The 26,542-nt window shown below is 39.5% G+C and overlaps 3 protein-coding genes across 4 annotated transcripts; 1 reads left to right on the plus strand and 2 right to left on the minus strand.

The window, feature by feature from the left end:
* Nucleotides 1-2,144: 2,144 nt before the first annotated feature.
* On the minus strand, nucleotides 2,145-2,795 carry LOC112130577 (late cornified envelope protein 1C). Its single transcript, XM_024239622.2, has one exon. The coding sequence runs from the start codon at nucleotides 2,793-2,795 to the stop codon at nucleotides 2,439-2,441; it is 357 nt and encodes a 118-aa protein (XP_024095390.1). The 3' UTR covers nucleotides 2,145-2,438.
* A 14,828-nt stretch (nucleotides 2,796-17,623) lies between these two features.
* LOC103891389 (late cornified envelope protein 1C) lies at nucleotides 17,624-18,768 on the minus strand. Its single transcript, XM_009244092.2, has one exon. It carries the CDS (start codon nucleotides 18,259-18,261, stop codon nucleotides 17,929-17,931), a length of 333 nt encoding a protein of 110 aa, XP_009242367.1. The 5' UTR covers nucleotides 18,262-18,768; the 3' UTR covers nucleotides 17,624-17,928.
* Nucleotides 18,769-24,736: 5,968 nt separating this feature from the next.
* Nucleotides 24,737-26,542, plus strand: LCE1C (late cornified envelope 1C). 2 transcript variants are annotated; one of them, XM_009244102.2, is made up of 3 exons: nucleotides 24,737-24,787; nucleotides 25,876-25,939; nucleotides 26,030-26,542. In XM_009244102.2, the coding sequence occupies exons 2-3, from the start codon at nucleotides 25,896-25,898 to the stop codon at nucleotides 26,250-26,252; spliced, it is 267 nt and encodes an 88-aa protein (XP_009242377.2). In that variant the 5' UTR covers nucleotides 24,737-24,787; nucleotides 25,876-25,895; the 3' UTR covers nucleotides 26,253-26,542. The 2 variants fall into 2 exon arrangements, with proteins under 2 accessions (XP_009242377.2, XP_002810233.2); XM_002810187.2 differs by having other exon boundaries at nucleotides 25,876-26,542.

Here is a 26,542-nt window from a genome sequence, read left to right on the forward strand (position 1 = left end):
AATAAAGAATGTCAATAAACAGGTAGAAATTTTTTTAAAGATTAACTTGAAATTCTACAGTTGAAAAGTAAAATAATTGAAATGAAAAATTCAACAATATATTGAACTGTCAGAAGAGAGAATCAGCAAATGAGATAAATCAATAGCAATTAAGCAATTTAAATAACACTGAGAAAAAAGTAATGAAGAAAAGTAGGCAGAACCTCAGAAAAATTTGGGATATATTCACACCAAAGTATGTGTAATAGGAGTACAAGAAGGAGTGGATAGAGAAAAGGAACAGAAAACAGAAAAAAATTCAAAAATAATGACGTAAAATTTACTAAATTTGATGAAAAACAATCTCTTCATTTAACAAGATCAACAAACTCAAAGTATGAGATACACAAAAAGACTCACATCTAGAGACATCACTGTAAAAGTATTGGGGAAAAAAGGTGAAGAGTGTCTCCTGAAAACAGTGAAAGAAAAATGACTCATCACTTACAAGGAAACCCCAATAATATTTGTAGCTTATTTTTAATCAATGGAAGCCAGAGGCATTGGAATGGCATTTTCAAAATGCCGAGAAGAAAAACAAAAAAACAAGAATCAAAACAAAACTGTCAACCAAAGCTACACACAAAGAACAGTGGAAGAGAATTGAGTGTCAAAAATAAACCATAAATTGATGGTTAATGATTTTTTGACAAGGGTGCCAAAAATTTAACTGTTTCACTGAGGAAACAATAGTCTTTCAACAAATAATGCTAGGGCTACTGGAAAACCACAAGCAAAATAATAAAATTGACCCTTATCTTGTAACATTAAAAACATTTAACTCAAAATGGATCAAAAACCGAACTGAGGGCCTAAAACAATAAAAGTTGTAGAAGAAAATATACAAGAAAATCTTTATGACCTTATGGAAAAACACAGTCTTGGCTTTCATGGAACTCTGGTCTGAGTTGGCTATATAGCAGCTGCCCTTAGGGAGCACGCAGTCCAAGTTGGGGAGAGAGAATCCTGGACCTTAGCGTGTGTCTGGTCCCAGCTGGATCATTATTCCCTTTCTGGGGAATGGTATCATCTGTCACTTTGGTCACCAGTCAGCTCCATGCTTATTAATATGCTAGTTGAATTATTTGGAGGGGTCACCCAATATGTGCAGTGCTTGAGCTCCTTCTTGTTACTGAAGCCAAAGGGAATATATCCCTTATCTAGTCTCCTGGAATAGTCAAGAAGCAGATATATGGCTGAGAATCAGTGTACTGGATGTCCCTCGGGTGACTGACCAAAGACACAGGGACATCTAGAGGTTGTATTAATCAGAGCATTTGTGAGGTGGACATCAGATTATTCCTACATGTTCTTGCTGTCTGATCTGCCAGACACCAGGGGATTTTCATGGATTAAAAAAATAAGTGCAGGGTATTGCCCACTTATCCAGTTCATAGTAAAATTATTGAGGCATAATACACACAAAATTAAATTAACAATTATTTAATCTCATGTAAAATTTGTAATTGAAAAAATATTTATGAAAAATCAGGACTTCTTCACAAAATATAGAGATGAAATGTTTGACTGGAAAGATTGGACTTGGGACTCTGGGAGAGAAAAGAAAGACATTGATTTTTAACATACTGACTCCTTTTCTATGGATTTTTAAGTTTTTTCAAATCATATTTACCACATGTTCTATGCATACTTGTAGTTAGAATAGTCTAAGATTCATGGTCTATTTGCAGAAAGTTTATGTATAATTTTCTAACATTTTTTACTGAAAGAGAATGAAATTTGGGAGTGAGTGGGCAGTATTGTAAAGGGGAGGAGGGGTAGATGGATGAAAGGATGGGGTGCACATCTGTCTCCCTGCCACACCCTGGAGACCAAGTAGGACCCTGAAGAAGTCCAAAGCACAAGGCTGTATGTTCCTGAAACACCAGGAGGATGGGCACAGGCACAGCCACGTAGTGATTCCTCTGACATAAGGTGTCAAAGTAGGAGCCAGAGATGTTTTTCTCTCCCCTCCTCCCTACCTTTAGCCATGCGACTAGCACATCTTTGATTTCCAAAGCTTCCAGGCAGCAGGAAAATAGAGAGCAGTGAAAAAAATATTGCAGACACAAACAGGTGAGGAAGAGTCCACAATAAGTGGCAAGAAGATCTTTTGCTTTATTGTTTCACTTGAGGCTGCAGGAAATGAGCTGGAGAGTGAGTTTGTTTCTTGGGATCCCAGAGTAGACAACACAGTTGGTGTCAGGGGCAGCAGATAGGTTTGTGGGAGAAGAATCAAGTTTCTGGATCCCAGGGCAGAGGGATCCTCTAGGCCAGAGCTCAAGAGTCTTCACGGGGGCATCTCAGCCACTCTTGCAGGCCCAGGAGGAGAAAGGTGAGGAGGAAATGTTTGATCACTCATTTCACCCAAGTCTGCTCTTCTAGGTGCAGAGTCCACTTTAGCAGCAGCCTCCAGAGTGCTGGCCGCTGGCCCCTCCACAGCAGCTGGAGACTCCCGAGGGCTGGCTGCAGCAGTCAGAGCTCTGGGGTCTGTGATGGTGGGACCTGCGGCGCCTGTGGTGGCTCAGACAGCAGCCGCCTCCCCCAGAACTGCAGCAGCCCCCAGAGCTGGAGCCACAGCCGCCCCCAGAGCTGGAGCCACAGCAGCCTCCGGAGCTGACACTGCAGCAGGAAGAGACTGGAGGACACTTAGGGGGACACTTTGGGGGGCACTTTGGGGTGGGGCACTTGGGAGGGCACTTGGGGGTGCACTTGGGAGGGGGCTGGCACTGCTGCTGGCTCTGCTGGCAGGACATCTCAGCGGTGGGTGTTCAGGAGCTGAAGGAGAGACAAACAGCAAGTTAGAGCCAGGCACAGAGGCCACCCTTATTGCCTTTTTACCATCATTTATTTTTGCTACATTTTTAAAACCTGTTCAAATAAGTCAGAGAGAAATTATCTCTAAAATTGTTTGTCAGATGCTTTCACAATGTCTTATAGGATCGTCAGGATGTTTTTATAAAATAGAAATAGACTATCTTATTTTAACCAAGCAATATAATGAGTATTAACAAACTTGCCCAAAATTAATGTCCTTTAAGTGGAAAAGGCAATTTGACATTCACAGAATCTGACTGAAGTCTACCCTTCTGCACTACTTAGAATTCTGAAAATGTCCAATCTAGGAGCCAGTTTAAACCTGCAGTTTTGCTTTTTAAAAAATAAACAAGAAGACCCTATCTCTAAAAAAAAAATTAGCTGGGTATGGTGGCATGCACCTATAGTCCCAACTACTTAGGAGGCTGAGGCTGGAGGATTGTTTGAGCCCAGGAGGCCAATGCTGCAGGGAGCCAAGATCATGCCACTGCACTGCAGTCTGAGCAATAGAATGACACTTTGTCTCAAAAATAAATGAAATAAAATAATAAAATAAAAATAAAGATTCCCTTTTGGAGGAGCTTCCCAGATGGCTGTATTTGGTTGACACAAACACACAATATATTATAGTCAGAATTGCAAAGGGTCATCATATGAGTTGGCTATCCCAAATCATATTATAAATGGAGAAATGAGGTCTAAAGCTAATTGTAGCAAGCTGACACGTGACTGTAGATTTCCCGGTCTGGTGAACCCATGCCTAGTGAAGCTCCCTCTTAGAACCCACAGACTCCTCCATCTGCCACCCTGGCAACCATAAATTTCAACTTGTTACTTGCTGTTCAACACTGGGGCTTCTGATACAGATGCCCAGGCACCACTCATGACTAAATGAATCGTGATGAAGGTGTAAGGGCCATGTATCTCTGTGTTTATCAAGCTCCAAATATGCTTCCTCTGGTCTCTGGTCTCCATTATTTGAGAACCACTATACTCCCAGTACAGGCTTCGGGGAAGAGATACAGTTGAGTTGCTAAGATCTACTCTCTGAAAGGACAGTTTGTTTTAACTTATCTGGAATGGGAGACACTAAAAAAAATACAGAACTAATTTGGATTAGAGCATGAAGCACAGACATACAAATCATCCAGGTGCTTCCCATTTCTCCTGCACCACAGCTTGAACTCCATCAGAATTTCTAGACATTCTCTACCTCTTCTAATCCAGCTACCCCTCCCCAATAAAGCCCTGCCCGGCCTTCCCTCCTGCCCTGGTCTGGGCATCCCTCTGTGGAAGCCCCTGCTCCTTTTCCCAGTAGACACTTACCGAGGTCACAGGCAGCACAGGGTCCTTCAGCACCTCAGGAGGTGAGTGGATGGGGTGCTCTGGCCACGAGCCCTTTTATCCTGGCCTGGGCTCTGCCTCCAGCTGTGAGACAGGGACTGGGAATGAAAGGATCTGTCTCCTGACACCCACATGGGTCCTGTGACAAGGAGTGACTGGCAGCTCCACATTAGCCTTTCTCCATGGGGCTCAGGAGAGCTGTTCCTAGTGTGGAGTATGACTTAGAAATGGAGTAGCAGTGAATTCCTACCACCACCTGGCACCTTATTCTCTTAGAGGTGCCTACCTCTCAGTTCTCGCTCTTGAAGTGTGGTCCCCCAAATGTTCTCCTTCTTCCTCTAGCAATGTTAATTTATGAGCTCCAGGCATCCAGGTTTGAACAAAGAAACACAGAAGCCTCTTAGCTTTTTCACATGTGTCCCACCACTTTGCCACTGGGAGTTGTTTACGTGTGTGTGCGTGCCTGTGTGTGTATGTGTGTGTGTGTTTCTTTTTTTTTTTTTTTTTGAGACAGAGTCTCGCTCTGTTGCCCAGGCTGGAGTGCAGTGGCATGATCTCGGCTCACTGCGAGCTCTGCCTCCTGGGTTCACACCATTCTTCTGCCTCAGCCTCCCGAGTAGCTGGGACTACAGGTGCCCGCCACCACGCCTGGCTAATTTTTTTTTGTATTTTTTTTAGTAGAGACAGGGTTTCACCGTGTTGACCAGGATGGTCTCTATCTCCTGACCTCGTGATCCGCCTGCCTTGACCTCCCAAAGTGCTGGGATTACAGGCTTGAGCCACAGTGCCCGGCCATGTGTGTGTGTTTCTTAGTGTGGTGTGTGCGTTTCTAAGTGTGGTGTGTGCATTAGGTGTGCATTGTGTGGAGCACACGTTCAAAGTAGATCTGCCTCTGAAAATCAGCTTGAGCTTGGAGAAAGTACTTGGAAGTTAGCTTTGGGGCTTTGGAGCCAGACATCTTGAGGATGAATCCTAGCTCTGATACTACTTATATAATGTAGGACAAACTAATCTCACTGCCTCAGTTTCCTTGACTGTAAAATGGGGATTTTAATAACCTCCCCTTCATGAGTTTGTTAGGAGTATTAAATGAGATAACATACTTAAAGCTCATAGAACCATTCCTTGCACATTTTATGCATACTACAAGTTATCATCACTATTTCTAAAAGTGTGTATATATACACATATATGTATGTACATACATATGTATATACACATACATTTATTTTTTGGTCAGGCATGAAGCCAGCATTTGCATAGCACTATAGAGTTTATGAATAGTTATTCCACACGACTTAGGCTATCAGCATAAGAACCTGGAGCATGCAAACATACATGCTGAGGATATGTCATCCTGCAGAGATCTGTACCTATGTTGCCTGAGTGTGACTCTTTTCCTGCTCAGGTTGTTACAAAAGGCTTTGTTATAAGGGAGTGGTCAGGATATCAATACCTTGGCTCATAGGTAAGTCTTACTCAGAAGCAGACTCACTGATTCTTAGGATACTTGGCCTGAGGGATCACATGATCCATGCCTCTAGTGATGTGGTACCCAATATGTCAATCAGTCTGATTTAGATCTGGATGGTAAGTTGGCAGCAGGTTTGAAACTTCATAAAGATTGGTCTGCTTGCCTTAATTGTATGATGTCAGCGACTTAAATTTCATAAAATTTTTATTAAGCAAGTGACTGGCTTTTTAGATCTTCAGTTATCAAGGCTTGGAAGCGGATATGGCTGAGATCTAGAATGTAGCTATGAGGCAAATCAAAAGTAAAGCATTATGTCCCACATTGTAAATTTATAGGAATGACTGTAATACTTTTTTTCTAATTGTTTCTATGTCCATATGTAAACTGGTTATTAATTAACACATTTTTGGAAATGTTCAATTTTTAAAGAATCACTCGAACTTCATACTGAGTGGTATTGTACTTTATGCTTTGGAATCAGCACCTAGTATGTTAATGGGTTATTTTTTTCACCCAGTAGATCCTTTTTTATAACATACATTATTAAATAACACTCTTAAAGTAGAAAAGGATAGTTCATTATTTCTTATGCCTGGTGGCTCCCAAAACCATGTTACAAAAGGAAAATGTGATGTTTATTTACTTCTGAATAAAAACTTCATGTGGAAAAGAGCAACATGTAAACACTCCCGAAAGAGAAGTGACCAATTGAGAGGAAATTACATCACATATCTCAGGAATAAGATTAACATTGTTGACATGCAAATATACTTTACAAAGTAATAAGAAAAAAAATTCCATGAAAATAATGGACAAAAGAGATAAGCAGGCAATGCAAAATGTTAAATTTATAGTGAAAAATACATGTATAAAAAGACTTAGCTCTTATTTTTCTCTATGGAATTTATGCATTCATATTAAATAGGCAAAGATTTAAAAATTTTACAAACCAAGGGTGGATATGGGAGGGAAAATTTATTCTGGATGGAATACCTTTCTGAAAGGCAAACTGGTTATTGATTCATTCAGATATTATTTACTGGTGAGTTCAAATAATTAAAATGTAGAATGTACATATATTTTGACCAAGAGATTCCAATTTTCAGGCTTTCGTTTTGTGGAGATTGTTATAAAAATGTGAAAATCTAAATACTCAAAGGTGTTAACTATGGTATTGTAATAAGGTAAATTGGAAACGCTTACTACTAAGTACTTATTTTAATATTTAGGGTATTAAATTGTGACCCAGGCATATAAAGGTACATATGGCAATAATTAAAATTATTTTGTGGTTCTACATTTAGGCATAAAAAGATATTTCTTGACTGAAGCTGTTATGTTATAGAACACATATACACCAACAATCGGAAATTGTTATTTAAAAATAAAACCATAGATATCAGTAACAAAAATATGGGACATCTAAGAATCAATATCTGTAAAAGATGAACAAATGGAAAAATTACAACATTTTATTGAAAGGCATTAAAGTAGACGTAATAGAACGAAACATTGTCTTAAAGACGTCAATTTTCTACAAGTCAACCTGTGGATTCCATGTAATTCTAATGAAAACCACAAGAGGGAGTTCAACGGAACTTAATGAGCTGATTCTACGACTTGAATGCAACAGCAAGAGGCCCAGAATAGACAGGATAACCGTGAAGAAGAATGCATGGGAACTTATCTCACAAAACACCAAGCATAATTATAAAGCATTGTCATTCAGACTGTGATCTATTGATTAAGGAACAATGTGACAGGTTATAGGAACTAAAAATCATTCATTCATGTATGAACCCCTGAAATGTGTCCGAGGCAGGATTACAGAAAAGTGGGTTAAAAGTAATCAGTTCAGTAAATGATACCAAACCAACTGTTTATTCATTTGGGCAATAAATAAATACCTCTACTTCACACCATATAATTAAAATAAATTCCATAAATCAAAGATCTAATGTAGTAAACAAAACTTTAGAAATATATTTAAAATTTTCAAAAATGATTTAATAGAATGACCTTATGGACTTTTGATGGAAAAGATTTCCTAAATAATATACATGTGTTCACATCAGAGACAAACACATTACAAACAAACAAAAACCCTTGAGTTAGGTTATATTAAATTTTCTTTAACCAGAAAAAATCACAAAAGATGAAAATACAGATTATGAAAAGATATTTGCAACACATATAATTGACAACAAGTTAGTATCTAAATCAATAACCCTACAAATCAGTGAGAAGAAAGCAATGACCCAAAGGAAAAATGAGAAAAACACATGAAAATTGATTTCCAGAAGTGAAAACCTGAATAACCAATAACCAATACGTTTTTGAAAAAGCTTTTCAACCTTGCTAGGAATCAGAGAAAAGCAAGAAAAAACCATGATGGTCTATAATTTCACATCTGTCACCTTGGTGAGAATGAAAAATTCTCACTATTTATTCTTCTCATTGATGTTGAATAACAGAAATTTTCATGTACTCTGATGGGAGTGTACATTAGTACAACTTTTGAAGAGTAATTTGGCAATATTTAGTCAGGATGAAGGCAGATATACTGAATGACATGCTGATTCTTCTCGTAAGTCTATGCCTTGGAATCAAAGGTTCCAAAGTATGTGTGAGAATGTTAAAAAGTAGCACTTTTTATAAAGTACAAAGTGAAAACAATGTAAGTACCCAATTTCAGGTGAATGCGTAAGTATGAATATTCTTACACTGGAATGCTATACAATAGTGAGAATAAATGAAAATGAAATTGAGTCATCTGTATCAACACTGATAAATGTCTCAAAGTCATGGAGTAGATCACTTTTAGAAAATTAAAAATACAAATTATAATTAATATAGAAATAAATTATAAATAAAATATAGCTAAGTACAAATATAGTTAAGTACAGAGGAATTGTTACATTTTTAACTTATAAATAAATTATAAGTTAAGGATAGATAAGCACAGGAAAGTATATGCATTACACAGGAAGGAAAAACATGAAATACAGAATAATGAATATCTCTAGGTAGAAGGGATATATAAGGGGATGGTTTCAGTCATATTTATGATTATTTATTTCTTAATATGAGTGGAAAATACATGCATGCGGTGTTTACCAGGAAATCCTTTTAAGTTTGTATCTGTGTAAAATATTTTAAGAAATTTGTACATATGTAAAATTTAACACATACTTATATAGTAAGGTATTACTCTATTATATTTCATATATATTAAAATATTTCAAAAAATTGTTTTACTTAATTTTGTTTTCTTCTCTAGAAAAATATTTAATTTAATATGCATGTATTTGTGCCTGTTTTTCTTTATAATTTCTTTAATTGTTTTTATATTGAGAATGTTTTTCTCAATCCTGGGAGAAGATAAACATTTAGCTACAAGTACTTCTTTCTTTATAATTCGATTTCCTCAAAATATTTAATCCCATGGATTTTGTCTTGGCATCTAATACTAAATGAGGGTTTATGTTTTCTTTTCAGTTATCAAAATTCCCTAACTCCAGGTATTGAATAGCCATCTTTTTCCCATTGATAACCATCACCTGCATCATCATATTTTAAATCTTTGTGTATATATATACATATAGATTTAATAGTATATATATGTATACATACATATGTGTATACAAAGATACGTATATGTGTATATATACATACATATGTGTGTGTGTATACATGTGTATATATATATACACTATTACATTCTTCTTTTTTTTTTTAATTTGCACCAGTCTCAAGGTTTGGGGTTTAATTATGTGAAAGTTACAGATAAGTATTTTATCAGATTGGGACTTGTGGTAGATAAGAAAAGTCCTCTAGATTTCTGGCAAACAAAAGGAAGAAAGAGAATTTCCTAGGACTAGAAGCTTAGGATCCTGCCCTCTTTGTCCTTTCCCAGGGAGGAGCCTGCAGGTGAATCCCTGATATGGGGGATATACAGAATGAGGACCTGACTCTTCCCTCAGGAAACATGGAGGAAATGAAACCAGTTTTGTCATCTAAGCAAAGATGAGTTTCTAGTTCCTCTGCAAACATTGGTCAAATGATGCATGAGTGCTTTCTATGACCAGATGTGGATCACATTGGAAAGACCAACTGTTCTTAGCCATTTATCCCCTGTCTAAGAGAAGATTCTGGAACCAAGGCTGAACTTCGAGAAATTCACCCTGGAGAGGCATCACTCACATCACAGATAGAGGGGAGACACTAAAATGCCCAAGAGTGGAGGAGTCAGAAATTGGATTCTGCTTCCTGGTTGCTCCAGTATCAGAAGGATATTGCTCCTACATGTCAGACTGAGCCTCTTCTTTGTTCTCCATTAAGAAAATACATTTAGAAAGTTGGAGAAGGACAGACATTAGGTGGGGAATGAGTAGAAGGACCAGGCTCCCTTTCTGTGGTATGGTGGGCCAGCCCACTGGAGCAGGGATATGGGCAAATATGCCATTCAGTCAAATTTGGGGCCAGGCAGAGTGGCTTGTGCCTGTAATCCCAGCACTTTGGCAGGCTGATGCAGGCAGACCTCTTGAGTCCAGGAGTTAAAGATCACCCTGGACAACACAGCAAAATCCTGTCTCTAAAAAAAAAAAAAAAAAAAAAAACAAAAATCAGCCTGGCATGGTGGTGTGCACCTGTAGTCCCAGTTACTCAGTAGGCTGAGTTGAGAGGATCACTCGAGCCTAGGAGGTTGAGGCTGCAGCGAGCCATGATTGCACCACTGCACTCCAGCCTGCACAACAAAATGAGACTCTGTCTCAAAAAAAAAAAAAAATCAATCAACCAATCAATCAAATTTGGCATTGATATTGTTTTTCCGATTGGATATTTCATTACTGAACTGAAACCAAGTTTGTAATTTTTTTGTTTTAGAAATGGGGTCTTGCTTTGTTGCCGCACCTGGTCTCAAACTCCTAGGTTCAAGTGATCCTCTCTCTCGGGCCTCCCGAAGTGCTGAGATTATAGGCAGGAGCCACTGCACTGGGCCCACGTTTGTGATTTCAAGTAACAAATCACTTTCCATTACTTTGAAAGAGCTGTAAAGTCAGTTGGCCTTTCAACTTTTCATTTAGGAATGGAAAACCATCCCACTGAGTAAAATTTTAAGGACAATTTTACTTTTAAAATTTTTAAATTTTTAAAAAGCTATAATTTTATTACATCCTCCAAACTAAGCTTGCTCAATATGAGGGTTGTAGACAGATTTTTTAACATCCACCAGCTTAAGAAAACACACAATCAGATAAGATTTCACAGAAGGATGACATTTGAGGTGAACCTTAAAAGAGGGACAGAATTACAAAATGTCCAGATGGTGGGGAGAGATTTGGAGGAACTTCAGATCGAGGAAATAGCAAGTAATGCTGCTAATAGTAATAGTAAGTAGTGATTACAGTAGTTAGTAGTGATACTAAGAGTAGCAGTAGTAGTAGTGGCAACACATAAAATATCAAGAGAAGCTACTCTTTATTGAAGACTTATAGTATTCTAGATACAGAGCTATGAATAGTAAATTCTACTTACAGCTTCTCACAAAAAAGAGGATGAAGATATACAAGTGTAAGTTATGAGTTGCTCAGTGCAGCAAGAACATGGGGTGTCATGGGAAGTATGAATGGTAAACCTTAGAAAAGAAGTTGGAAATAATTCCTACTGAGTCTCAAATGTAATACTTAAGAAGCACATGCATTTTTCTGTAGAAAGCCTCTGTTTTGCAGAAGTAGAGTGACAATTTCAGACATGTGGTATAGGGAATGTGTTCTGGAAAAAAGTGCAGAGAATTTAATGGAGATGGAAGAGGAAGAAAGAGACAAGATTTAATGGAAGGTTAATACAAGTGCAATTTTTACACAAAGATATGCCTCGAACTAAACTGATTTCAGAAGTAGTTAGTGGGAAAACTGTATTTTCAAAATATATTTCTGTTTTTTGCTTTCTATTTTGTTTTATTAATCTATTCATCTATTTTTCTTTTCTTTTTTCTTCCATATGCACGCATCCATGTGTGCATGTATGCGTGTGTACCTGTACTTGTGTGGAAGTGGGTATTTGCATGTGATGTGTGTGTATGTGCATACATGTGTGAGGGAGGAAGGATGTTGGGTGGAGCTAGGTGAGGAGGAGCAGATGGCGCTCACAGAAGGAGAGGAGCATGGAGAGACCAGTCAGGGCCTTGAAGGGGACCAGAGGCAAAGAAGCTGTGTTTACAAAAGACATTTCAGACTTGGTCACAAGCAATGCAGCTTCAGGCCAACTGACATAGGACAAACAGCGTTGGAAGTCCCTTCCCACTCCTGCCCTCATTGACCCCAATTCAAGCCCGAGTGTTCCACTGGCCCCTGAAGTTCCAAGGCCACCACCTGCAGAGGACGGGGTGAGGAGAAAAATAGCCACTCAAGGAGAATAGGGGAAGGGGTATGTGCAGAGATCTCTTTAAATGAGCAAAAAATGTAAGATATTTGTGTTCCATATGAATGTTTACTAAACAATAACCTTAGCAGAGACTTTAATAAATAAGTGGATAGGATAACCTATTCTGTGGATAGCAGTCAGACTCTTTGCCCAGCCTCTCCTGTCGTTTCCCAATGAGCTCATGAACAAAGTGGCCATGGTGGCAGGTAAGACAGTGAAGTTGTATTGCTGCCCTTGCCAGCTGAAAACAAACTGATTCTGGTAGTCGTTACTAATAGGCAAGAAGAAAAAAAATCCAGATCAATAGCTGCATAATAGGGGATGTGCTAATTTGCTCAAGGAAATACCACATCTAGTACAACACCTGTAAATGGAGTCACCCCCTGGCTAGGCTTATAATAATTCGGTGTATTAGTCTGTTTGAGCTGTCATAACAAAATACTATAAATTAGGTGGCTTAAATAATAGAAATTTATTTCTGGTAGTTCTGGAGGCTGGGAAGCCCACCAAGATCAAGGTGCCAGTCGATTTGTTTTCTGATGAGAGCTCCTTTTCTGGCTTACAGATGGCTACCTTCTCATATCTACAACTATCTGATCTTTGACAAACCTGACGAAACAAGAAATGGGGAAAGGATTTCCTATTTAATAAATGGTGCTGGGAAAACTGCCTAGCCATATGTGGAAAGCTGAAACTGGATCCCTTCCTTACACCTTATACGAAAATTAATTCAAGATGGATTAAAGACTTAAATGTTAGAGCTTTTATTTTTTTTTGAGACAGAGTCTCTTTCTGTCACCCAGGCTGGAGTGCAGTGTCGTGATCTCGGCTCACTGCAACCTCTGCCTTCCGGGTTCAAGCAATTCTCCTGCCTCAGCCTCCTGAGTAGCTGGGATTACAGGTGTGTGCCACCACGCCTGGCTAAGTTTTTGTATTTTTAGTAGAGACCGGGTTTCACCGTGTTAGCCAGGATGGTCTTGATCTCCTGACCTTGTGATCTGCCCACCTCGGCCTCCCAAAGTGCTAGGCTTACAGGCGTGAGCCACCATGCCCGGTCAATCTAAGCTTTTTAGAGCTCTTCAAGGATGCTGAGCCTCCCCTCACAAACATATGTTTCACAATTGTGATGAAAGGTGAATCATCTGGATCTTCCAAGGTGGGTGATTTGTCATTTCATGACAAAGTAATTCTAATATTCCAATCTCCCTACTGCTCTGAATCTCTTCCTCTGCAGCAAACCAAGGCAGGCCTGTCATTTCTAGGTCACACACACTGGGCCACCTTTCAGTCCATGTTTTGGCCAGCCAACCAAACAAACTCTTAGGGCCTTTTCTCACTCTCGGAACTGTAACATTGCCTAGAATCTCTGCAATCAATTCAGCCTCATCCAACCTTATATTCCTTCCACAATTGTTCCACACTCTTAATATCCATTCCCACATGTATTCCCTGAGTGTCTGTCTGTAAACACTGTAGTTCTTTTGGAGTGTAGTGCACCTTGTCATGGGTCACATGTTGTATCTCACCATTGGGGACCTGCTGGGACTTCACTCTAGAAGCAAAACGAGGTGATAGGGAGGAGTCCTGAGAAGAATCATCAACGTCTTTCAAGGCAACTGCCTCACAGAAGCCCATTACAGTTTCCTTAGGAAAATCAGGATCAGCCTCCTCAAGTGGGTGTAGAAAGTCTGCTTCTACTGGCAAAGAAGACTCAAACAAACCAAACTCAGAGGTATAGTGTTTCCATGGTCATCAGGATTTTCTCATTGGTCCTCATTCCAATTTTCAGGGTCCCATTTCTTCTTCTTCTTCTTCTTTTTTTTTTTTTTTGAGACAGAGTCTCACTCTGTCACCCAGGCTGGAGTGCAGTGGTGAGATCTTGGCTCACGGCAACCTCCGCCTCCTGGGTTCAAGTGATTCTCCAGCCTCAGCCTCTAGAGTAGCTGGGATTACAGGCGTGTGCCACAATGCCAGGCTAATTTTTGTATTTTTTTTTTTTTTTAGTAGAGACAGGGTCTCACTATGTTGTCCAGGCTGGTCTCGAACTCCTGACCTCAAGTGATCCACCTACCTCCGCCTCCCAAAGTGCTGGGATTACAGGCATGAGCTACTGCGCCAGGCCCCCATTTCTTCTTAATCAATGGCCTCACTTTAACTGTAGACATGCTGAGAATTTGGAAATTTAATTGGCATTGTAATTCAGTCATTCACTGAAAAGATTTTGGGTTTAGTTTTTAGCAGTCTCAGCTCTGAGACTACAGAAGATAAGGGTTTCTTTCAGAATAGACATAGAAACTTTCAGGTTATTTATGTGCTGCATGGTTATTTATGTGGCGCAAAAACTGAGGATTCAAATCCTGAACCTCATCATTTTCTTCTCCCGTCTCACTTAACACAATGAGGAGCAACCAGCCAATCTCTTTATATTCATTAGTTTGACAAAAGTATTTGCAGGTAGCAAATCCACAGCCATTCAAAACCTTGTCTCTTATAAGCATTTGATTAGAAACATCCAATAGTGATATTTTGCAAATCCCTATAGCCACATTTACTATCAGCGTTCTCTTCACTATGGGAAATAGGGTTCATTAGTGCATTTAAATCTAGTTAGGCTAGAGAACAAATTCCAGAAATCCCAGAACTCATTCAGAAAACTTGTCCTTAAGATTCTATTCCTTTAGATTCTGTTATGTTTTGGTAAAGTAAGTGTGAGCAAGAAAGAGAGAAAGAGGACTATTTTGCAGTATTGGTTCAAGTGACTATCAGGGATGGCAAAACCAAAATTTGTAGGGAAGGATGGCAGGATGCAGATTCAGAGGAGAGCTGATGTTGCAGTCTCAAGTCCAAAATCATTCTGGAGGCAGATTTTGTTTTAACTTTTTATTTTCAGTTTAGGGGTACAAGTGCAGGTTTGTTACATAGGTAAACTTGTGCCATGGGGGTTTGTTGTACAGATTATTTCATCACCAAGGTACTAAGCCTAATACCTGCTAGTTATTTTTCTTGATCCTCTCCATTCTCCCACCCTCCACCCTCCGACAGGCCGTCTATATGTCCATGTGTTCTCATCATTTAGCTCCCACTTATAAGTGAGAACATGCAGTGTTTGTTTTTCTGTTCCTGTGTTAGTTTGCTAAGGATAATGGCCTCCAGCTCCATCCATGTCCCTGCAGAGGACAAGATCTCATCCTTTTTTATGGCTGCATAGTATTCCATGGTATATAGGCATCACATTTTCTTAATCCAGTCTATCATTGATGGACATTTAGGATGATTCTATGTCTTTGCTATTGTGAGTAGTGTTGCAATGAACATACATGTGCATGTGTTTTTATAATAGAATAGTTTATGTTTCTTTGGGTATGTACCTAGCAATGGGATGGCTGGGTTGGATAGTATTGCTGGTCTTTGAGGAATTGCCACACTGTCTTCCACAATGGCAGAACTAATTTACACTCCCACCAAGAGTGTATAAGCATTCCTTGTTCCTGAAGGCAGAATATTTTTTCCCTCTCTGGATATCAGTCTTTTCTCTTAAGACCTTTGACTGATTGGCTGAGGCCTGCCCATATTATGGAGGGTAATCTGCTTTACTCAAACTCTACTGATTTAAATATTAGTCACATCTTAAAAAAATATGTTCACAACAACATTTAGACTGGTGAGTGGTGCTAGAGCAAGATCTAGGAACCATAGCCTAGCCAAGTTGCCACATAAAATTAACCATCACATATGTACATATACATGCAAATATAATGGCAAATAAAATTCAAAAAGGCTGGGCACGGTAGCTCACACCTGTAATCCTAGCACTTTGGGAGGCTGAGGTGGGTGGATCACCTGAGGTCAGGAGTTCGAGACCCGCCTGGCCAACATGGTGAAACCCCATCTCTACTAAAAATACAAAAATTAGCAGGGCATGGTGGCAGGCACCTGTAATCCCAGCCACTTGGGACGCTGAGGCAGGATAATCGCTTGAACCCAGGGGGCTGAGGTTGCAGTGAGCCGAGATTGCACCACTTCACTCCAGCCTGGGCAAAAGAGTGAAACTCCATTTAAAACAAGCAAACAAAAAATTTCAAAAAAACATGTTCAACTTTACTGATATTCAAACAAATGCAAACAAAATAAAAAAGAAATATCTTGAATTTGAGAAAGGAGACTAACAGATTTATTTACTTATTTCAGAATGACAATTATTTTAATGACTAAAAAATAGTATGTGACAGTTGGTAATAAACATATTTGGAGATGGCAATGTGAATTGGCATAACAATTCTGGATAGCAATTTGATACTTATTGAGGTGTAATGAGTTTAAATTTATAATAAGCAAATCTTTTTACACAAAAACATTGTGTTCTAGGAATTTACCTGAAAGAAGAGTTATAATATAGGAGAGATAAATGGATAAGGACGGTCATCACAGGAAATTAGATATAATAAGAGTTCAACAAGAAGAAATTGTAATGGCCTTCCTTCAAGTAGTTGTGTTGCAGGACATTGCTGATTTTGCTCAGGACCCATCCTCACCACCTCTCTTTGCTTTACATATGTACATAGACTCAGGGTATGAGATAAATATGTTTTAAAAAACTATACTCAACGATACCAGCAGCACTATAATAATAATAGTTTTGTAAAAGAACATCAATTATACTAAACAAGTTTTGGGAAAATGTCTGATATAAAATAAATGTTTAGGCTGGGCGCTGTGGCTCACATCTGTAATCCCAGCACTTTGGAAGTCTAAGGTGGGCAAATAACTTGAAGTCAGGAGTTCAAGACCAACCTGGCCAACTTGGTGAAACCCCATCTCTACTAAAAATACAAAAAGTAGCTGGGCGTGGTGGCACACACCTGAAATCCCAGCTGCCTGGGAGGCTGAGGCAGGAGAAATGCTTCAACCCAGGAAGTGGTTGTTGCAATGAGCCGAGATGGTGACACTGCACTGCAGCCTGAGTGACAGTGAGACTCCAACTCAAAAAAAAAAGTTTAACTATTCTCTCCTTCATAAGTTTTTAATTCAAAGGAATAAATATTAAATTTGCAATAGAGAAAGCTGGCAGATCAAGTGGTTGAAGTTATATCTCCAGGAATGGGACAATTAGACATCATGTAAGGCTTGATATCATGCTCTAAGGACAACACCACTTTTGTAGGATATTTGTAAAAATGTGTAATCTGAGCCTGGTCAAGAAGAAACATCAGACAAACCCAAATTGAAGGGCATTCTACAAAACCAATGGTTCTTTAAAAAGGTCAATGTCAAGGAAGACAAAGAAAGACTGAAGAACCATTTCAGATTGGAGGAGACTGAAGAATCATGGCAACTACGTCGAGGCAATGGAGATCCTGGATTGGATTTTGAACCAACAAAATTGTCTTTTGTTATAAAGGATATTAGTAGGAAGATTGGCTAAATTTGAATAAGGTCTGTAGATACTAATATCTTGGGAGAGCCTGGAGATGAGGACAGAGTATGAAAAGCAGTGAAGAAATAACAATCAGTCAAGGCAAAAAGGAATGCATATTTCTGGTTTTATTGTTTCACATCAGGCTGAGCTATGCAAAAAGACCAGCTGCAAAGGGATATAGGTCTATGCTTTGGGCTTCCCAGAGCAACCACACATATGCAAACTGAGGTCATTAAGTGGCTTGGCTTCGGGGGAGAAGTTTTGGGCCTCTGAACTCCAAGACAGAAGAATCCTCTATGCTTGAATTGAGCCCTCACCAAAACCTCTCAACAACATGGGCAGGCCCAGAAGGAGAAGGAAGACGGGAGGGAAATATTTGGCCATTTGTGTTCTTCTAGGCTCAGGATCCACTTCAGCAGCAGCCTCCAGAGTGCTGGCCACTCCCCCCTCCACAGCAGCTGGAGCCCCCCGAGGGCTGGCTGCAGCAGCCAGAGCTCTGGGATCTGTGGCAGTGGGACCTACGGCGCCTGTGGTGGCTCAGGCAGCAGCCATCTCCCCCAGAGCTGCAGCAGCCCCCAGAGCTGGAGCCGCAGCAGCCTCCGGAGCTGACACTGCAGCAGGAAGAGACTGGAGGACACTTTGGGGGACACTTTGGGGGGCATTTAGGGGTGGGGCACTTGGGAAGGCACTTGGGGATGCACTTGGGAGGGGGCTGGCACTGCTGCTGGTTCTGCTGGCAGGACATCTTGGTGTGGGTGTTCAGGAGCTGAGAGAGAGTCAGACAGCAAGTTAGACCCAGGTAGAGGCCCCCCCTGCCTATTCTTGCCCTTTCAGCATCATTTCTAATCCCTATATTTTGATGAACTGCTTAGTGTAGTTGTAGCTAATTAATCACGGGAAGTTTCATTATGTCTAATAGTTGGCTAAACACACTTATAGCCTCTGTTTTGAACCTAATGCTTTTTATATACTTATAAAATCATAAAACATTTTCAACTATTTTATAATTAGAAAACTGAAGCCAAAAGATATTAAGAAAGTATTCTCAAAATCAAGCATGTAGTATGTAGAGGAGACATTCTGCTTCAACTACACACCTGAATCATGAAAACAATCTAGAAAGGGGTTTGGAAATAAAATCGTTTCTCAAGGGGAAACAGTCATTCTCTCTTGGAAGAATTTTCTAGATTACCTTGTTGTAAGGACATAGAAGTTCAGAACTGCAAAGGATGTTGGAGAACTAACTGAGGAAAAATATCGTTGAATTAAGTTGAGAATTGTATACAGGTTTCCAACTTAGTCCAGTGCTCTGACATTTTTCAGTAAACAAACACCTGTACCGAATGCTCAGCACTTATATTTTGTTTGTCTACCGTACTTGTCTCACCAAGTTAAATACCATTAAATGTGAGTTGAAGAGAGTCAGTTAGCTGTGATATCCTCTACACTGGCTGGGAACCACTGTTTCCATCTCATCTTTTCAGGAAAGGACAGTTATATTTTTCAAGGTAAACCTCCCTTTCTGAAAGCAGTTACAGGTGAACATAGCAGGCAATGTTGCAACGCCTTCAAACTAGAGACCCAAGAACTCTAGATCCATCTCATTTCTCCAGAACACCAAGTCACCATCACAGGACTCCTCATTCTCATGTCCCCGGTCTGTTCCCATTGCCTTTGCTCAGTGTTCTTGAGACTCCCTCCTTCACTTATATGGATGCCAGCACCACCCCAGCCCTGGAGGCCCTGCCTACCCTCCCCTCCTGCCCTGATCTAGGCATCCCTTTGTGGAAGGCCCTGCTTCAGTACCCAGGGAACACTTACTGAGGTCACAAGCAGCACAGGGTCCTTCAGCACCTCGGGAGGTGAGTGGTTGGGGTGCTCTGGCCCTGAGCCCTTTTATCCTGTCCTTTGGGCTCTCCCTCCAGCAGTGAGACAGGGCCTGGGCATGAGAGGACCTGCCTCCTGACACCCACGTAGGTCCTGTGACAGGTGGTGACTGGCAGCTCTGCACATGTCTGCCTTCGTGGGTGTTCAGGAGAGCTGCTGCCAGCATGTAATATGGTCACTTAGAAATAGAGGTGGGGTGGGGAAATCCCTACCATCATCTCCTGCCTTGATCTGCCTGAAGGGCACCTGCCTTTAAGATTCTCACTTCTCATTCTTGGAACTTTGAAGTTTTGGCCCTAATACTGCCCTTACTGCCCTTCTTGCCTCCCCAGTGTTAATGAGCCCATGCAACCTGATTCAAACCAAATTATAATGTATTCCTTCCAATTTTATTCTGTACAGGTTACCCTGATACAATATATACTATGGATTACATGGTTTTAACTCTATAAAAATGGCATCATACTTAAGACACTCATTTTTGACTTGTTCTCTTCCTTAAACATTATTTTTGCTAGTTACTCAAGTTGATCTGTATAGCCATAGTTTACTCATTTTTACAACTGTGTAGTATCCGTCTTATGAGTGCATCATGATTTGTTAGCCTCTCTCTTTTGGATGGACATTTAGAGTGTTTTCACTTTTCACTGTATCAATATTGCAGCTAAGGAAATTTTTGTGCGTGTCTACTTGTGTATTTGTGGGACAGTCTCACCAAATTATGTACCTATAAGTGGAACTGTTGAATTTTGGATCACACCCATCTCTCCAAATTGCTCATACTGATTTCAGTTTGCACCTATGTTGTATAAGAATCATTCTTGCTGCACATAGTTGCTAAACTTCAATAATTGCCATTCGATGGATGTGCACTGGTATCTGTCTGTAGTTTAATATGTGTTCCTCTGCTTTGTAGTGATCAGAGCATCTTTTAATATATTTTTGGTTAGTTGAGGTTTCCCTTCTGTGACTTGTCTGCTTTTTCTCAAAAATGTTTTTCAATTTGTTTATCTCCTTTTGTTAGTATTTGTAAATGTTCTTTACATATTCCAGTTACTAATATACTGCTATTAAATGTGTTGTGAATATCTTTTCCAAACAAATATGTTCTTGTTTGCATTTTAGTCATTTGATGAACTAGTGTTCTATTTTTAACATAGTTGAATTTCTGCAACAATAACTATATTGTTTGCAATTTTCATGATTTTAATAAATCTCAACCATTTGTAAGTTTAGAGATCTTTTCCCTATCTTTAAAAAGTTGAAAATTTTTTCTTTTTAAAAATGACACTGTTGGTGGGACTGTAAACTAGTTCAACCCTTGTGGAAGTCAGTGTGGCGATTCCTCAGGGATCTAGAACTAGAAATTCCATTTGACCCAGCCATCCCATTACTGGGTATATACCCAAAGGACGATAAATCATGCTGCTATAAAGACACATGCACACGTATGTTTATTGCAGCATTATTCACAATAGCAAAGACTTGGAACCAACCCAAATGTCCAACAATGATAGAGTGGATTAAGAAAATGTGGCACATATACACCATGGAATACTATGCAGCCATAAAAAATGATGAGTTCGTGTCCTTTGTAGGGACATGGATGAAATTGGAAATCATCATTCTCAGTAAACTATCGCAAGAACAAAAAACCAAACACCGCATATTCTCACTCATAGGTGGGAACTGAACAATGAAAACACATGGACACAGGAAGGGGAACATCAGACTTCAGGGACTGTTGTGGGGTGGGGGGAGGGGGGAGGGATAGCATTGGGAGATATACCTAATGCTAGATGACGAGTTGGTGGGTGCAGCGCACCAGCATGGCACATGTATACATATGTAACTTACCTGCACGTTGCGCACATGTACCATAGAGCCTAAAGTATAATAATAATAATAGTAATAATAATGAAAAATAAAAAATAAAATAAAGAAAAAAAAATTATGTATACAAAAAAAAATGAAGGTTTTTATTCAATCAAGAAAGGAATTTTTGTACATTTTATATATTTTAAACATTTTTCTGAATGGATAACCAATTGTCTTAGTATTGTAATCAAAATTTCCATTTTCCCCCACTCATCTGAAATACCTATCAGTCAGAATCAATTTTTCACATTTCCGTAGATTTATAATTGGGTGAACAATTCTTGTCATTGCCAATTTGTCAACACCTCTGAGAACATCCTGCTGCCTTAATTACCATAGGTGGATAATCAATTGCAATATCTAAGTCACACAGGTTCCATCATTCCTTAAGATTGTCTTGGTGATTATTAAACCTTTGTTATTTTATATAAACATTAGAGCCAGTTTGTCACATCCCACACAATGAAGATGAAGCAAAACAAATAATTATTAGAATTTTGATGAAAACATCATTGAGAAAATGCATTAATTTATGAAGAATTATTATATTTTATTATAATTTTTTTCTACTAACCCATAAATATAGTATACCTCTTTATTATGGTATTCTGTAATGCTGTTTAATAGCCTTCTCATTTTATCAAAAATATTTTACATTAAAATTGTATTTTAGACTTTATGTATTTCTGCTATTTTAAATGGCAATTTTTAAAATTATATTTTTGAATTATTTGTTGCTGGTTAATGTAAATTTATTCTTACATCTTGCAAATTTTCTAACTCTTAATATTATTTTAATTTTCTATAGTAATCATTCTTATCTATATATCTTCTTTCTCAAAGTTTTTTCTCCTTAAGTTAAATTCTTGGAAGTACAACTGTTGGATAAAAAGTATGCGCATTTAAAATTTTGATTTGTATACAGAAAATTATTATTTGTTGAGTAATGGGTCACCAAATGTCATCTTAATTTTCATATTATGCCAATTTATAAGACCCATTTCCTATCACCTTCAGTAATACTGTTTTGTTATTGATTTTAAGTTTCTTCTAGTTCAATATAAAGGAATATCTTCTAATCCTTATCATCCTTGAAATGGATGGGCTGTGCTTCTAGAGCAGAACTACTAATGTAAGCTGAGTAACCAATGTCTTAACTACTCTCGCATTAAATACATTGTTTGGAACAACATGAGCCACAGCCAGGCAATTCAGTGGCAGACTCAGACCTCATCCTTGAAAGACCATCCTTGTATTATATACAAGTCTTTGGTTATTTGTATATGCAAATATGAAATAACAAATTTCAAAATGTATCGGTCATATATTTCTTTCCAAGCTGTTTGTTCATGCACTTTGTCCGTTCATTTGTAGATAGGTTTATTTCTTTTCTATAAAGTTGTAAGGACTTACTATTTATCATAGATTTTAGTACTATTCCTGACTTACATACTTTACTTTTTCTCCGCTGGTTATTTATATTTTCCACCTTTTAAAATTGTGCTTTCTGACATATAGTATTTCTTTCACTATGTGATGAGATTTATCAAGTTTTTTCATGCTTAAATATTTTATCCAATTACTTATAAAGAAATAATTAGATAGTCTGTATATTCTTCTAATAATTTTGGAGTATCAGTTTATTGTTACTACTCTATGCAGGGGTTGCAGAGGAAGGAAACAAACTAAAAATCAGTCATGTGTGGTGCTGGCTCTGGGACACAGAGTAAAATCCACTAAGTCTAAGCTAATTTTTACTGGGTCTCAGCATTCTTCCAACCAATCTCTTGTGATATGAGAGCCTGACAACATATAAATGTATTCTCAGAAAATCACTCCTTTGCTAGTGCATATTGTTAGCATTAAAATGGTACCAAATTCAATAAATTTCAAATGCTATTGAAATCTAACACCAAACATAAGGGAACAATCCTCATGATGTTACATCATATTGCTACCTTATTAACCCAATCCATGTCAGATTAATTGACAGTTTGGGTGCTACCCTTTGTGGTATCAGAGTCATGAACAGAATAGCTTCTAATCCTCATCATCCTTGGAATGAATGGGCTGGGCTTCTGGATCAGAACTGCCAATGTAAGCCGAGTAATCAATATCTTGACTACTCTATTATTAAATACATTCTTTGGAACGACATGAGCCATAGCCAGGTAATTCAGTGGCAGACTTCTGCAGGGTGATAAGGCTAGTATACTGTAATGTAGATGTCTCAGAGTGAGAATTCCAATGATGATGGCTTAAGTCATACACAAAGTAAAGATGATGCTAATAGTAATCAATTCATTTTTAAATTGCTTACCTATGGAGTCCACTTCTGTTTTAGAAACTGTTGAGGGATACATGAATATAAGAACAAAGCTGCAGAATCAAGGATAGTTTATTGTAGTCATATTTGAAAATTAAGACTCATAAAGAAGTTACAGTTGAATGGCACTGTTTTAGAAATGCATAGGTCATGGAATAAAGCCTGGATGTTGAAGAAGGAGGGTTATCCAAATGAATATAAATTGTTCTATCATAATGACATATGAATGTATATGTTCACTCCAGCACTATTCACAATAGCAAAGACACGGAATCAACCTAAATACCCATCAGTGGTAGACTGGATAAAGAAAATGTGGTACACATATACCATGGAATAGTATGCAGCCATAAAAAAGAATAAGATCATGTCCTTTGAAGAAACATGGATGAAGCTAGAGGCTATTATCTCTCCTTAGAAAGCAGCTATAATTTAAAAATATTAATGAATTAGCATTTGTTTAGAGAAAATGACATGTTATAAGCTCTCCACCAGAAACTTCCTTTGCATTATTTCATTGACTCTCAGCCATCCCTGGACAATTATTTTTATATTATCTCTATTACAGAGTTGACAAACTGAGAACGAGAATGATGAGGTATTAATGTTTTTCATAATGTCATGCAGGTAATAAGTGGCAGAATTAGGTTTTTCTCTAGGTCTGACTCTTTAACCAGTTACCTAATGGCTGTAATACAGAAACACACACACACACTCTCTCTCTCTCTCACACACACACACACACACAACTATAAGATAGTTGAGGGTTGGAGGATTCTATGAAACTTGAGTTAAGCCAGGTTGCCCAGAGCCACAGAGGTAAGATTTGGGAGTTAACAAAACAGAGAAGCTCCAAGACTAAACAGATTAGGTATTCTCCACGGAGAACAACACAGGAAATGATGGTAGGGATTTTCCCACTCCATTTCTATTTCTAAGTGGCCATAGTCCAAGCTGGGAGCAGCTTTTCTGAGCCCCATGGAGGAAGGCAAGTGAGGAGCTGCCAGTCACCACCCACCTCAGAACCCATGTGGGTGTCAGAAGGCAGGTCCTCTCATGCCCAGGCCCTGTCTCACAGCTGGAGGCAGAGCCCAGGCCAGGATAAAAGGGCTCTGGGCCTGAGCACTCCATCCACTCACCTCCCGAGGTGCTGAAGGACCCTGTGCTGCCTGTGACCCCGGTATGTGTTCTTTGAGAATAGGAGCTGGGGCTTCCACAGAGGGTTGCTCAGCCCTAGGCAGGAGGGGACGCTGGGCAGGACCTTGAGGGCCGAGATCCATCTGGATAGAAGTCAAGACCTCAGAAAGATTGAAGGAGGATGTGCACAGGAGGCAGGAAGAGGGCCAACTGGTAACACAAATAAGAATTAGATGTCTCTGTCTTTGTGCTTCAGCTGGCTGAGTTTTAAGGACAGAGGGAGTTGAAGCCCAGGCAAATAGACTCTGCTAGAACAGCTTCAAATAGGACACTTACTTTTCAGAGCAAAACTGTGACACTCCTTGCAAATTTGAGCTGGAGATAGTAGTTCTCAATCAGTGGAGTGGAGATAATTAATGGATCTTTTAGGGCTTTTTGAAACCCACTTATCTCTAGATTCAAATTGGAATTGAGAATCTCTTTAAGTAGTTAGACATAGGAAGCTGAGAACCACTGTGCCAAGATGTTACTGTGAGGCCTTTGTGTGATGAATATGGCAGTGCACCAGCCTAGAGCCAGGGTGCCTGAGTTCAAATCCCTTCTATGCACCAAAAACACTGTTCTTCAGCATCTTCCTTAACAAAGGGAGCCTGTGAGACAAGCCTGTCTCCAAAACCATTTACAATTGTACATGCGCAGGTTTTTACAAGACAAAGTCTCCTAGGAAGTTACTCCAGGAGATAATCCTTCATTATCTTTTTCCAAGAAAATATTTGTATCCCCAGGTTTCCACACTGGACAGTTTCAGGGTTTTATTTGACACAATGAGAAAAATTGCTTCCTTTAATTTACTAAATGTTTAATCTTGACAGATATTTTTTCATATGGCTTACTGCCTCAGTTTCCTTCTTTGTAAAAGATATAGTAATTCTTGACTGTCTTAAGATGAAATTGTGAACTCAAAAGATACAGTGTGAGAGCATTTGCCAAACTACAAGAAATAACAAAATTTTCAGTGATTAATGATTTACCATGACATTTGAACAGTTCATCAAAATAAAGGAAATAGAAACAAGAATAGGCAGGGGTGGCCTCTGCCTAGGTCTGACTTGCTGTTTGACTCTCTTTCAGCTCCTGAACCTGCCATCAAGATGTCCTGCCAGCAGAGCCAGCAGCAGTGCCAGCCCCCTCCCAAGTGCACCCCCAAGTGCCCTCCCAAGTGCCCCACCCCAAAGTGCCCCCCAAAGTGTCCCCCTAAGTGTCCTCCAGTCTCTTCCTGCTGCAGTGTCAGCTCTGGAGGCTGCTGTGGCTCCAGCTCTGGGGGCAGCTGTGGCTCCAGCTCTGGGGGCTGCTGCAGTTCTGGGGGAGGTGGCTGCTGTCTGAGCCACCACAGGCATCGCAGGTCCCACTGCCACAGACCCCAGAGCTCTGACTGCTGCAACCAGCCCTCGGGGGGCTCCAGCTGCTGTGGAGTGGGGAGTGGCCAGCACTCTGGAGGCTGCTGCTGAAGTGGACCCTGAGCCTAGAAGAGCAGAATCCAGGACAGCAAACTGCCAAGGACATCCCCCTTCTCCTCCTAGGCCTGCCTGAGAGGCTCACAGGTCCAAGGGAAAGCTCTGAACTTGCCAAGAGCATATCTTCTCCCTGGAGTCCAGAAACTCAGATCCTGTCCTGGATCTCCATTCATTGGCCTTGGACCTTACCTTTGTGGCTACCCTCCCACCCTCTGTCTAAGCCCCTAGTTCACTCCATGTCATTTGCAGTATGCATCTACTCATTAAAGGAATAAAACAAGGAA

Source organism: Pongo abelii, chromosome 1, assembly GCF_028885655.2.
Source record: "Pongo abelii isolate AG06213 chromosome 1, NHGRI_mPonAbe1-v2.0_pri, whole genome shotgun sequence".
Lineage (NCBI taxonomy): Eukaryota > Metazoa > Chordata > Mammalia > Primates > Hominidae > Pongo > Pongo abelii.